This window comes from Chanos chanos, chromosome 11 (assembly GCF_902362185.1).
Source record: "Chanos chanos chromosome 11, fChaCha1.1, whole genome shotgun sequence".
Lineage (NCBI taxonomy): Eukaryota > Metazoa > Chordata > Actinopteri > Gonorynchiformes > Chanidae > Chanos > Chanos chanos.
The window spans coordinates 1,450,184-1,465,000 of record NC_044505.1 but is presented as its reverse complement, the minus strand read 5'-3'; the positions used below and the strand labels follow the sequence as shown (position 1 = coordinate 1,465,000).

Sequence of the window (14,817 nt, the reverse complement as noted above, 5' to 3'; positions counted from 1 at the left end):
GAACTCAACAGCAGTAAAACCCAAGGAGCTGATGAGTGTAAAATGACTGCAGCCTGCAAATCCAGGTTCAATTTTACTCAGGGAACTGAATGTCAGGGTTGCTCTGAGGTTGAATAGTGGATGGGAGTAGTATGTGCTTTGACTAACAGTGTCGTTTGATTGTATTAGCAGTGTTTGAACAGTGCAGTAGTGTTTAGAGAGCTGGCAGGAAAGGCAGTTGTTAATTTGACCGCTGGACTCAGTGATTGGCTGAGTATGTCAGGGCAGCTGTTGTTCTGACTGCTCTGATTGGATATCCATTTTCCTCCACAGAATTAATGACCTGTGAGGAGCTTCATGCCATCCTGCACTTAGTACTTCAGGCCGGAAATATCATGAACGCAGTGAGTAAAGTGGATTCTCTCTCTCTCTCTCTTTCTCTCTCTCTCCATCTACCTCCTAGACAAGCCAATTAGCAGAGAAACACCAATTGGTTTTACAACTCAGACAGGACCCTCACTTGTGTGTATGTGCGTGTGCGTGTGTGTGTGTGTGTGTGTGTGTGCGTGTGTATGTGTATGTGTGTGTGTGTGTGTATGTGTATGTGTGTGTGTGTGTGTATTTTTAGGGAGGCTATGCAGGAAACGCAGTTGGGTTTAAGTTGTCCTCTCTCCTCTCGCTGGCCGACACCAAAGCCAACAAACCGGGCATGAATCTGCTGCATTTCGTGGCTCTGGTGAGGGCGACAGGCGGCTGCCACCTTCTCCACACACACACACTTTACAGGAGTTATATGATCCTGACCCTGACCCTAACCATGACCATGACCTTGACCCTAACCATGACCATGACCCTGACCCTGACCCTAACCATGACCCTGACCCTAACCATGACCTTGACCCTAACCATGACCTTGACCTTGACCCTAACCGCATGCACGCTCTGGCTTAAGAGTCGGCTCCAGTGTGTTTCCTTTTGCGGGGTTTTTTAGAGAAGAGTCGACCGCAAACTGAGAGCTTTTAATGTTTCACGTGTCCTCCTCCGCTGTCACTTCATTTTCTCAGGAAGCGCAGAAAAAGGATGAGTCTTTGCTGAGGTTTCCGGAGAAGCTCTCACATGTACAGAGCGCAGCCAGGTAATGCTCTGTCGGAACCGCGGCTTTCTGTGGTTTCTCTCTCTTTCACGTCGGAGACACACCTTATCTGCCCTCCTAACATTTTCATTTGCCCACACGCACTCCATTGCTGAGGTGGACTCTTTGATACATATTCATGTTTTTTTTATCGAACCCTTATTATGCCAGCATTAGTCTTTCTTTTTTGCCCCATTCTCTGGAGACTGTCTGTGATGTGCTGAGAACAGCAGGTCTCCTCTAATCCTTCCACTAAGTCCAATTTAAAAGGCTGAGCCTTCCCCTGACACTCCCTGCCTACCTCACCAGGTCACCTCCTTCTAACACACACCAGAACACCTCCTCTTAACACACACACACCGGGTCACCTCCTCGTAACACACAACAGGTCACCTCCTCCTAACACACACACACCAGGTTATCTCCTTCTAACACACGCCAGGTCACCTTCTCCTAACACATGTCTTAGATTCAGCCCAGGTTTACTCTGATGAGTCAGGTCCTTGCATGCGTTTGGTGGGGATCTGCCAGTGCTGCTCTCTGACTCATCTGTGACCTTCCTCCTCTCCTCATCCTCCTCTCCCGCAGGATTTCTGTGGAGAACATTGAGGCTGACTTCTCCTCCCTTTACGTCAGGAGCAAATCTCTGGAGGAGAAGATCCAGGGTGACTCAGAGCTCCTGGAACAGCTGGGAGACTTCTTGCAGGTCAGATACCCACACCCCTCTTTCTATCTATCTATCTATCTATCTATCTATCTATCTATCTATCTATCTATCTATCTGTGTCTCTCTATGTGTGTATGTATGTATCTATGTATGTATGTATGTATGTATGTATGTATCTATCTATCTATCTATCTATCTATCTATCTATCTATCTATCTATCTATCTATCTATCTATCTATCTATCTATCTATCTGTCTATCTATGTGTGTCTAAAATATGAATTTTCTCTGAAATAATGTGTATTTAAGATGACCACAATCCTCTCTCCTCATATAGTGCATCATAAAGTATTTATGTCGTGTTGTAGTGACTGTTTACTAACTGCAGGACCTGCTTCCTTCATTTTTCTAAACAAACAAGAAAAACCCAGTGAAATTTGCATCCGCCAGCCCTAACAATATCTCACCGCTGTGGATAAGTAATAGTGGATAAGTAATAGTGGATAAGTTATAGTGGATAAGTAATAGTGGATAAGTTATAGTAATAGTAATAGTGCTCAGAGTGCTTAGATATTCACACGACTGTTCGTTGCTGTTCAGTTCAGTATCTTTAATGTTTAGCGTTATGTCGTACATATGGCTGAAATACTGACTGTGCCCGTTTCTGTTACCGCGACAGAGCTCAGCTCAGACCCTGCTGGACCTGAAGAGACGCAGACTGGACCTGCGAAAAGAGGGCAACGCACTGATCGACTTCTTCTGTGAAGACAAAGACACGTTTAAGCTTGATGAGTGCTTCAGGATCTTCCAGGATTTTTGCCTCAAGTTTAAGAAAGCTGTGAAGGTAACGCGACGTCTCAAATGTCATGTTCCCTCTGCTTTTCTCTCTCTCAAAAGTCTTTCATCCGTGAAAATGATGTCACAGAGGTTTGGTCAGTCTTAGATTAACATATCAGACACTGCCTGTTAAAGTGAATTTAAATTCACATTTCTTTTAGCTGAAACTCTTTTCGTTTTGATCTTCAGAATGTGCGTCAGGACTGCATTAGTATGCCTCTAAGACATACAGACCGTATCAGACTAAAAAAGAAAAAAAACTATTGAGAGTGTCTTTGGTGTATCAATTAAAGCAGTAAGACCAGTTGTGTAAGGGTAACCACCCTACCCAGACTCCCACTGCTCAGTGTCTAATGATGTTCGCCTTTTTATGATGTTCCTTTTGGTTTTGATCTTTTTGTCTTTTAAATGTGGGGGGAAAAACAGTTCATTCTGATCACTCTGCCTTTTCTGTCTGTCCCAGGACAATGCGGACCGGGAGCTGAAAGAAGCCGCCAGGCAAAGACGCCTGCAGGAGCTGGAGGAGCGACGCTCTGCCTGGGCCGCCGCAGGCGGCGACCAGGGCGGCGGTGGAGGTTTCGGCCGGAGCAGCAGCGAGAACGACGTGGACACGCTCACTAAAGACGGCCTCCTGGACTTCCTGCTTCAGACACGGCCACACAGCCCCCACAGCCCTGTGGGACGTTCTGCCAGCGCACGCAGGCACCGGCACACGACGGGCGACCGGAACCTCCGCGGGTTCATCGAGCTTTTCGGGGGTTCGGGTACCCCTGACTACGCCAAGTTCAGCAGCCTGCCGCGCTCGAGTCGGCCGCTCCAGCGGAAGACGATGGCTTGGCTCGTTTCACAAGATGATAACAGAGAACTTGAACCTCAGACTCAGTTACAGCAGGAGAGAGTGGCAACTTCACCCAAAGCAGAGACTGAACCAATCAGCCCCTTGGCCAGATATTCAACGTCAGGCTATAACGTGAATGACGATCTGTCTAACAATAACAGCTATGCCTGTGTGTCCGAGGGCGCCCAGACGCCTCGATTCGGCAACACCCGGAATGTCTTTCAGAAGACTCCTGGCCAGGGGCTGGGGCACCTAAATGTGAATGTGGAGAGGCACATGCTGGTCCCTGGGCTTCCACCGTTTGAGCTACCCGGCCCGAACAGCAAGACTGGCCGAGTGCACGTTGATAATGAGGGAGATGTCTTTGTTACAGATTTGGAGCAGAAAAGAGATCGTCCCAGAACACTTTTGTTGGACACTCCTCCATCCAGTAAGGGCTCAGAGGAAGCACCAAAGCCTATGGCAGCCTGGGGTGCGGATGACAAATTAGCCTTCCCACAACACGAGGAGGAAGAGGACGCTAGCACTGTCTCCTCGACAACCTGTGACACACCCTTGCCTCTCGATACCTCTGTGTCCAGTAAGAAACCCGTTTGTTACATTCTTGACTGCACTGAGACTGACTGCTCTGTCATGTTGGACTGCTCAGAGATTGAAAGTTCGCCTGTGGCCCGAGAGGGCCCGGTATGTGAACCAAAAGTCTCGGACAGCAATGTCCAGGGCACCATCCTTCCGGATCCAAGTTCCCTTTCTTCCCACTTGGAATCCATGTCCACCAATGACCTCACAGTGTCCACATCCACTGAGGAGCACCTCGTGCCTAAGCCTGCAGAGGAACGGCCAGAATCTGTCACCCCATCCATCACCACAGACGAAGCAGATACAGACAGCTGTGACACAGCTGAGGGCCGGAGGGTGGACGAGAAGGCAGTTCAGACCAGCAACCCAAAACTGGCCCATTCCAAAGCCAAAACCCAGCCGAAGACCACTGCTACCAGGACCGGTCGGACCGCGAGAACCCTCACCTCAACGGAGTCCCACAACATGCGCAAAGTCGTGCCCATTACCAAGCTTAGCCGGTCCAACAGCAACGCGAAGAAAGCAGAGAGACCATCCGGGCAGGAGAGCACGGAGCCAAGACGCCCACTCCGAGACCAGAGCACACCAGCCAGAAGAGGAGAGAGGCAGACAAGACCACCACGCCACTCCAGCCTTCCACCAGAAGAGCCCAAAGCGCAAAGGGGAACAACCTTCGGCAGTGGGTTCTCCCACTGGATGAGGGATACCACCTCACGCAAGCCTTCCTTCCGCAAACCGAACGCCAAACCCATACGTAACATACCAAAACCAGCTCACGAGGAGAAGATGTGTCGCTCCACCATGAGAGCTTTGGCTCAAGCTCAGGCACAGGCAGCCGCTGAGGGCAGTGCTCCCCAGACGCCAACTCACGGCGTAAAGCTGCAGTCACCTGTGCCCAGCTTTGCCCGCAACACTGTGGCATCCTCCTCCAGAACAAAGAAGGATCCACCCTTACAACCCAGCCCAAGCACCCCGTCAAAGAGTTCCACCCTCTCTAGGACTGGCTCTCAAAAGCAGCCCTCTGGTCGAGCAGACACTCTCGGCGTCGGGCACTTGCCTCGGGGTGAGGAGAAACCTCAGGGGTCACTCAGGAGAGTGCAGAGTGTCCGAGTGTCTAGCCGAAACACCCAACGCGGCGACACCCCGCCGCCTCCGCGTCGAGAGCGTTCCCGTAAGAGTAGCAGCTTTTCCGAGAAATCTATCCAATTGAGAGACTCCATTTCCAGCAGATCCATCAAGCCCTCGTGGAAGTAGGATAGCTAACCACTTGTGACTTTTCAGAGAAAGAGATTTTAAAAAAAACAGCTGTTTTTGAATGTACTGAAGCCTTATAGATGTAGCTGAAGTTGTATGTGTAGCTAAATCCAGAGCTAAAGGGGAAGTTGAACTCTTTCTGCTCTGATACAGCCTTTGGTCAGACTGGACGTTTTCACAGCACTTCATCCGTACTAGAGGTGTTATCTGATTGCCTTTATTGACAGTGTCTTGCACACCACTTTTTTTTTTATCACATGGATTCTGTTTTCTGTTGGGTTCCCCCCCATCGTAGTTTTTACTTTTTTTCCGTAAGGAGAAAGAGAGAATTAGCACCCTCCTGTTCCCAGAGTCCTCTGCTTGCTCTGTTATCTGATATTTAATATATAATGAGAGTAGCAACAGAAATGTGGTATCACTTGTCTTCAGGGTATGATGCATAAACCCATTACAACTCAGACGTAAACACTTTATGACCGTTCACACATGACGTCAAGACATCACAACAGTTGACGACAATGTTTACAGTGCATGGAAACATGGTAATAAGCTAGAGACTGTTTATATTAGTCGGTAGAAACTCAAAACGGATGTTATTCCCGTTTGCATCACAAATGCTGTTTGTGTAAATATTCAGCTAATTTGACAGTTATGAAGGACTCACCTGTTGTCTTTTCAGTCGTGTTTCTGAAAGTAACTCTGGACATGTCTGAATCTTGCTGCTAGGCTTTGACTATGTTTGGGCCAAGTTTGCCCTTATTCATCAGTACAAGCTGCTCCCTTACTGTCTTGCTGCTGCTTCTGTCTATGACTGTCGCTAATATCGGATGAAGCTGCTCACTCATCGTTTGCAAAGCCATACTGTGGAGCAGTTGTGGTAAACATGGTCCTGAAAGAATGTAATATACACAGAAAATTTATGCTAGCTTTTTGTTTACTGATTATATAAAGTGTTAGCATCGTCCTGCCATAACAGCAGCACGAAAGATCTGTTACTATAAAACTATAAAACTGATTCACTCAATAATTGGAGTAGAAAATTTCATCCGTCTTGTTTGTCTGGTTGCAGACGGCAGAGTGTTCATCTCTGGAATCATTCGCTGGAGTTTCTGCTGCATTTGCACCACAACGTTAATATCTGATGCCTTTTCTCTTTCTTACAGTCAGAACCTTTATTGTGCTTGTATTTATCTCTGTACTGCTCTCAAGGCACTGAGCCGTTTAAATGGTTTTATCCACAGTGACATGGAGAATACAGCTGCACCACCGGGCCTTTTTTTTTGTTTGTTTGTTTGTTTTTTGTTTTTTGTTTTTTTTTGTTTTTTTTGCTTATAGTTATCAGCTTACACTAAAGACAGATATATTGTACTGTAGATTTTGGATTGAAATAACTCATTGTGTTGGAGTTATTAAATTAAATATTCTGGCATGTTTATGATGTCAGTGTACTTTTTTGTTCTCGTTTTTTGTTGTTGCTTGAATGGCTGGAATGTTTTGGCAGTTTTTGGGGAGTAGCTGTGTCGTTTCAGTTGTTAAGAGGTAATCCAGTTTAAATTATATGGAAGATTTTAATCAGTCATTACAAATTACAGCTTCATCTCCGACTGTGACACAAAGCTGTGCTTTCCCTTGAATCTTTCAAAGTATCCCACAGTTTGAATAATTTCAGACACTACCAAGAAAGTCCCATAACAAGAATCCACAATCCCATATTTAAGATGATTAATTATTTATGTTCATTACTGCTTTGAGATAACCATGACAGACAGTAAACGCACCATAATGTTTTTGGGGGATTTTTCCTACCATAGAACCATTTATGTATTTTTCGACATGTCATCACTTATCAGTTCTTTGTCGTTGCTTAACATTCTCTGAGCTCTCTGATCATTCCACCTCTTGTAATGACCCAATAGAAACACATTACTGGTGTCCAGTTGAGACACACCCTTAAGCCCCCCAGCCCTCTCTCTCTCAGTCTCTCTCTCTCTCTCTCTCTCTCTCTCTCTGTCTGTGGTCAATGCAAATGAACCCTGGCCAGTAAGCAAAAGAGATGACTCAGAGACGCCAGTTGTCAACTAATGGCAGCACAGTGTAATCTCTCTCTCATTCTGTCTTTGTAAACTTCACTGCCAACGGTTGTACGGCGCCCCCTGTTGAGCGCTCTTTCACAGAAACACATGACAATTGGTGGGCTCTGTGTCAAAGCACTGGATTCCAGGTGGAAGAGCTGGTTTCCTCTGGTTCCAAAGGTTGGGTGTCATGGTTACACCATTCCAGGAGAGAGAGGGGGGACTCACAGCTGGGGGACGGTTTCACACTGACTTATCAGATGCAGACTTTAGACTAAAGTGATGTTAGCATTGCTAATGCAGCAGAATACGTCATACTATTCTCATTAAAGACACAGTACTTTCACAGTTCGCAAGGAATTTCAAATAGATCGCCAAAACATGAAACCAGTGCAAACATGAATTTCTCTAATCTCTCTGCATTAGGACTATTTGAATGATTTTGTGTCATATCGTGAAGGTCACTGTTAGCCTGCGTACTAACAACACCCATAAATCAAAGGCAATGATGTTTTCATCGGGCATTGATACTCAGTTCACAAAGAAGGCACTAGATGGCGCTGTCGACACAGGAAGCTTACTTGCTTCATTCTGGATGGCTGTGAAGAATTGGCTTGCTCTGCATCAACTGACTGATGTTTATGAAACGTGTTGAGCATAATTTCCGTACAGTTCCCACAGGCTTCACTTAGAGACACGTTCAGAATAATGCTCAAATAATTCCTTTCCCAAATCATAGCCTACACATGCCAACATCTGAGGATGATGCAAATGAGGTTTTACACTATTGTCGCCACCAGATGGCGTAAATTACTCAGATTGCGTTTTGGCGCGGTTCTCTCCTGCCCAACAAGTTCATTTACTGTCAGTAACATGGGTCTTTGTTTAATCTTACTGTATTTTGGTACAGTAGACTGAAACTGGACTTGGGTGGCATCTGTAGGAAATTTGAGTGAAACAGCTTGCGGCCCGAGGGAGGTTGGAGATGTATGATATTGTGATGGAACTGACCTATGAGGCCAGGTAAAAGTCCGAGCAGGTCAGCTCTCCAGGTAGTCTGTCCCTGACGCCCACACCTAATAGTGCTTCACGTGAGAGACTCAACTCTCCACTACTTTAGCTGCTTCCGTTTACTTAAGGTCAAGTACAAATGCTCTGCCACCCGGTTAATGGCATCTGACCATCCAAACGATCAACAGAACTGATCTAAACGGCTATCAAGAATCTACTGAAACGAGATTCAAACAGAGAACAGGCCAACCAAATGTAGCCAGTCTGTTTCGTTGACAACACGATGCTCAAAAATAACGTGATAGACCTGCGGTTAATACTTAACCGATAGGACAATTTAACCGAGATTTCGGTTTAGAATACGCACCCACGGCGATGCAAATTTGAAAGAAAAAAAAAGAAAAGGATGTTCAGTGAAAGGGTTTGGAACCAAAGTGAAAGATTACATCGGGGGATAAACTTCCCACTCTCGTGCCTCGGGATTACCTCTCAATCTTCCTTAATCTCCCGGCCAATAATCTGCCAGCTCGGAGACAAGATCGTGGAAGCCCCAGCCAACCCGTTGGAGACTCCGGAGGTGTCAAAGATTCACGGTGCATGCCAGGCAACCGGAACTTTTCCGGTAATTCCCGGAATTTCTGTGTGGGAGAGTGGAGGGGTCTAATTTTATACACATCCCAGATGTTATCGTGCTTCAAGAGACGTATGGTCCAACGGGCGAAAACTTCAGTAAAGTGGCAGTTTTGGGACGCTCTAGTTACGGATGCGGTATAGTCCCTAGTGTCCGGGTTTGTGGGGTAAGTGTCAATTTTTAAAATGAAAATGCTATGTACAGATCTCTTAGATCCACCAGAGTCTGTGAAAACAGCACCGAGTATTCTCGGACATACGCAGTACCACGGACAGATGCTCCAATGAAGTGTAACCTCTTATAATGCACATAACTGAAAGTGACGTCAAAGGCGTCTTGGAGATAATGCGTTCATATCAACATAGAAATGTGGTGGTTGGCATGTATCAGTCTGCATTCGATACATTTATACCTGTGACATGTTTGCCACCGGTTTTCATAGTGACTCTGCCTCTAGTTGCTATAGGTCTATGTGTGGTGTTGCCTTGTTTTGGCGCTAAAGGTCTGTGGATTAAGGAACTGAGGTCAGTGGTGATCTCCGTGATTACAGAGCTAAAAGGCTAAAAACCACACTGCCGAGACAATTGATGTATGAAAGAAAGATTTCTGTGTTTGACACACACACAAAAATACAGTTAGACTTTATACAAGCATACTCTGTAACATTCAGAATTAGAATTATTACTGAAACAGATTTAAAGACTCTGCACTTTCTTCATTTGGAATTAATAATGCACTGATATTCCATCTGTCCTCACAGAGAATGACAGGGCGAGGCACTAATATTTGGGTGTTTGTGTGCGTGTTTTATGCTCTTTTCTATAGTTGAAAAATAAATCTCTTCTCTGAAACACACACACACGCGCGCGTGCGTTTGGTGCAGCGATACAGAACTGCTCTCTACGTCTCTGAGGAAGAGGAGGAGGAAGATTTCATGATGGGGTAAGGACGGACGCATGCCGTCACATCCTCCATACAGACACAGCGGTCCAGGATTTATAAATGACGACGGTTTCATTACATTACGTTTATTTACAAATGACGACTGTTTCACATTCATCCTCATCATTCACTGTGACACCCTGCTCCATTCAGGCATTCATCAGTGTTTGTGCCGCAAAGTGAACTGCAGCATCAAATGATACAGAACACAGTGGGTTCTGTGTGTGTGTGTGTGTGTGTGTGTGTGTCTTAGAGAAAGAGAGAGGAGGGAGAAAGGGTGAGAACGTGACCCTTGGCAGTAGTGTTGTGTAATTCTCTCTCACTGTAGTCCTCATTCACTCTCATTCATACCACCCCTGTCTTTATTTAACACCGCCATTCTCCAGAGAGACGAAGGGGGGTGGGGTGGGGGCTACCGAAGGAGACAAAACCTTTACCCAAGTCCTTCTTGGAGCTTGTGACAGTATCAAAGAAAAGAATTCAACTTAAAAGAATGCAAATAACTTTTATTTTCTTTCTTGAATTTTCCTCCTCTGAAAGGCTTTTCATGAGATTGATGCATAATGTACTGTTGGCATGGCAACAACCCTCCCCAAGAGGGGGCGCGGTTATTTTGGGGCGGGAGATGCAAGCGTTTTCCCTTGTTACTTTGGCTGCAAGGAGAGGGGGGGGGGGGTTCCCCCAGAGTCTAGGGAACTGCGGAGGGTGCGTGCGTTTGTGCGTCAGATCACAGGCAATGGCAGAATATGATGTGGTTCAGTAAAATGTGTCATTCACCAGCTCGTGCACCAAAATGAACGTTAGACTTAAATTTACACTCTTTTGAGCGGACGAATTTCCAACAAATTTCAAAATATAACGTTTCATTCTAGGATGGGAAAGGGACGTTTATGTTGTAAAGATGTAAGAAATCTCTGATGTGAGTTTACATACTGTAAATGTTGGAAATACGTCATTCTTCGACTTTCTGTAGGCTTATATTTTTACCAAACATGAAGCTCTTTTTTTCGGGCTGGTGGATGCGGTAGTTTGTAATTTATCAAAAGTAGGTCAGGTCTTTAGAGTGTGTGAAAATGGGTCGCGTCGTATGTTTTGAATGTCGTAACTACACTGTCTGTTTAAAAACCTTAAAATAAGTGCTTTAATCTCCCTATTCCTGTTGTTGTTTTGGATCATTTCTGTATGAATCATACCTCAAAAAGTAACTGCAACATTATGCGGCCCAGACAGTTCAGTCACCCTCCGTAGCCAATGAAACTCCGGCGTTGCGCCATTAGCAGGACTGTCAATTATGCATGGACGCTGTTCTGTTTCTGTTTTTTGCTTGGTTCACAATGAAATTAAATTATTCATACAATCCACTGATGGGGCTAGTGCATGTGGAACCTCCTGGGAATCCTCCTAGCATGACTGCGGCGAATTGCTCTCTCTCTCTCTCTCTCTCTCGCTCACTCTCTGCGTGTGTGATGTGTGTGTGTGTGTGAGAGAGAGTATGTGTATGAAGTAGTGTAGGGATCCCTTTTCTTGGGCGCAGTCAAATCCAAACTCACAGCAGCGGAAGCTACAATTCTAACGGTCAGCTGGCGAAGAATCTGATTTCATCGGTACCGTAAGTGTGATGGGTTCTGTAATATACGGCTTGCGGGTGACTCAGACTGGTCTCTTGTTCCGTATGTCTTGTCAAATACAGAAATCCGCCCTTCGGCGTCTGAACCGTCAAACACCGTAGATGGTCTTTTAATACCCAAATGCGTTAACAGTAGAACGTCTGGTTAGAGGTTGTTCAATACCGAAACGTCCGTATTTTGGGACTGTTCAGGTCAAATGCGTACCAGGGTTTTTATTCACGCTCAAGTGAAATTTCCAGTGATGCTTTCAAGATGTTGATGAGTTTCAACCGCAGAGACAAGAAAACTATTCAGCAATTAATAAAGCGTGATACTCTTAGTTAATGTTCTGTCTTCATATCCACTGATTTTTTTTTGAATAGTTGGTCGTGGTGTTGTCATTTCTTAAAATAATCTTGAGCGTTGTGGACGGTAAGAGACGGGCTCTGTGGACGGTGGCGGACTGAGGTGCCGTATCGTTTAGACCCGGGAGATGATGCCGGGAACCCTGATCATTGTCAGGATCTGGAGAGTGTAATGAGAGCATGTATATGTGTGTGTGTGTGTGTGTGTGTGTGTGTGTGTGTGTGTATGTGTGTGTGTATGTGTGTGTGTGTGTGTGTGGTGTGTGTGTGTGTGTGTGTGTGCGTGTGTGTATGTGTTTGTGTGTGTGTGTGTGTGTGTGTGTGTGTGTGTGGGTGTTTGTGTGTGTTTGTGTGAGTGTGTGTGTGTGTATGTGTTTGTGTGAGTGTGTGTGTGTCTGTGTGTGTGTGTGTGGCTGCTGATTCCGTCAGGTTAATCAGTGCTGGGATGTCCTGCTGATTATCGGGGTTGAATCCATGAATAATTTAGAGTCATGTTCATCCAGACAGACTGAACTCCCATGATCCCCAGACCAGGGGCTGGAAAACTGCATCTGATCGACTGCATCTCCCCATCTGTGTGTCTGTGTGTTTGGAATAGTGTTGAGTCAGCTCTTGTGCAATGACTGTTCCTGAATCAGTTAACAGGAGAAAAAAGAGGAAAGAGACAAATCAAATCATCGTCTGGCCACTGCCTGTAGAAACAGTGCTCATATGCTAATGCAATGTGTGTGTGTGTGTGTGAGAGAGGGAGAGAGAGGGAGAGAGAGAGAGTGTGAGTGAATAAGTGAGTGAGTGAGTGAGTGAGTGAATTAAGACTGTGCTGAGTAAGTGATATTGTGTTTCTGTGTGTGTGTGTGTGTGTGTGTGTGTGTGTGTGTGGCTGTGTCACTGTGTGTATCTGACAGCTGTGTGTTCTCTGGGGGTGTTAGACTCATGCATAAACTGCTGGTCTGCCCCCCCCCAACCCCAAACACACTCCATTTTACCAATTTACGCTTCATTCAGTTCATGACTGGGCTCATGTGCGTGACCGATACACGTCATGACCAGTAAGTGATTTTAAACTGGGAAAACGGCCGTCTCCATGGCCTGTACGTGAATATGGAGATCAGAACAGAGGGACCACTCTGATGTGACTGTAAGAGGAAGATAAAGAGACCCATTCCATTCAAAACCATTATGGTTTTTCAGATACCAGCTCTTTTAATGGGATTAGCTTGGCGGAACAAATGAAATTAATCTTTAATGTAACAGCGTTCTGGTGTTTGAATCTGATAAAGCTTGCTCACATAACCCTGATCTCTCCCTTTTATACAGGAGACCAATAAGCACATACAGCTTTTATACTGGAGACCAGTAAACAGCTGTTCTAGTTTGATGGCCTGTGTGTGTTTGGTTGGATAGATGCTCTGATGTTATTGTGATCAAACCTCGGCAGAGTTTGCTTCTGCAGATGCAGATGAAGGTTCTTAAGCCAAGCCTGCTGCCATCCCTCGGAGATAATGTCTAAAAAAAGAAAAAAAAAAAACCTCCTGTTTTTTTCCTATGCGTGGTTTGGATTCCCTCTCTGTTCTATTAAGTACTGATCTGAGAGCAGTGAGGGCTGTTGGCACGGATGCGACGGCCCAGGTGCATTGTGGGATGCGGCGTGAGTGGCTTACTGCAGTAGAGTGTCATCTATGCACCGGACTGTTACAGTCATACAGAGCACAACAAGAAGGTTTGGAGCATGCCCAGTAAAGTCCACACACACACACACACACACTCACACTCACACACACAAACGCACACACGCACACAGACACGCACAGACACACATACACACACACGCATATATGCACAGACACACACACACACACACATACACACACGCACACACATGCACAGACACACACACACACGCACATGCACAGACACACACACACACAGACACACTCACACACTCACACACACACGCACACACACACATGCACACGCACAGACACACATACACACACACACATATATGCACAGACACACACACACACACACACACACACAAACACATACACAGAAACACACACACACGCACACATACACGCACACGCACAGACACACATACACATACACACACGTGCACAGACACACGCACACACTCTGGGATTCACCTCTTCATTAAAATGTTACATTCAGACACTGAATACGATCAAATATTGGAGAAAAATTGGAGAAAAACCTCCAAACAGAGGCAGTGACAATTTAATATCAGTCTTAAAACAATCAGTAATAATATCAGTAAAGTAAACAATCAGGGAACATATCATAGACAGATGGTATACCTATAGATAAAAAGGGGTGGATGGATGGATGGATGGATGGACGGATGTTTGATGTGGGGAGACATAGCATTACTGGTTTAATGCTGTATTTCATGCAACTCTTACCAGTTTAGCATAGATGGCTTTCAGATTGTGGGTCACGTCTGCTTCTTATCGATTGTTCTTGGTTTGGAAGTGGAGCCGCTTTGACCCTGTACACCCACAGGGAGAACGGCAGCAGTGACCTTTGACCTATGACATACAGATTTGATTTGATTAGATTAGACTGCAGCAAACAGAGGAACAGATGTAGAGATCTCTCTCTCTCTCTCTCTTTCTCTCTCTTTGTTCAGGTCTGTTTGATAGTTCTTATTGCTCTGCCTCATCTAGCCAGTAGAGGATCTCAGTGTGTCAAGTTATTATACTATGTGCTGTGTGTGTGTGTGTGTGTATGTGTGTGTGTGTATGTGTGTGTGTGTTTGTGTTTGTGTGTGTGTGTGTGTGTGTGTGTATGCGTGTGTGTGTGTGTGTGTGTGTATGCGTGTGTGTGTGTGTGTGTGTGTATGCGTGTGTGTGTGTGTGTGTGTGTGTGTGTGTGTATGCGTG

At 45.6% G+C, this 14,817-nt stretch overlaps 1 protein-coding gene across 1 annotated transcript in view; it reads left to right on the top strand.

Moving 5' to 3' along the window:
- The window catches only part of fhdc1 (FH2 domain containing 1), a 14,607-nt gene extending 9,321 nt beyond the window's left edge, over nucleotides 1-5,286 (top strand). The window contains exons 6-11 of the mRNA XM_030788247.1: nucleotides 313-383; nucleotides 608-715; nucleotides 1,044-1,114; nucleotides 1,700-1,817; nucleotides 2,458-2,622; nucleotides 3,079-5,286. Coding sequence (XP_030644107.1) covers nucleotides 313-383; nucleotides 608-715; nucleotides 1,044-1,114; nucleotides 1,700-1,817; nucleotides 2,458-2,622; nucleotides 3,079-5,286 — 2,741 coding nt within the window. The remainder of the gene's footprint in view (nucleotides 1-312; nucleotides 384-607; nucleotides 716-1,043; nucleotides 1,115-1,699; nucleotides 1,818-2,457; nucleotides 2,623-3,078) is intronic.
- Nucleotides 5,287-14,817: the final 9,531 nt, after the last annotated feature.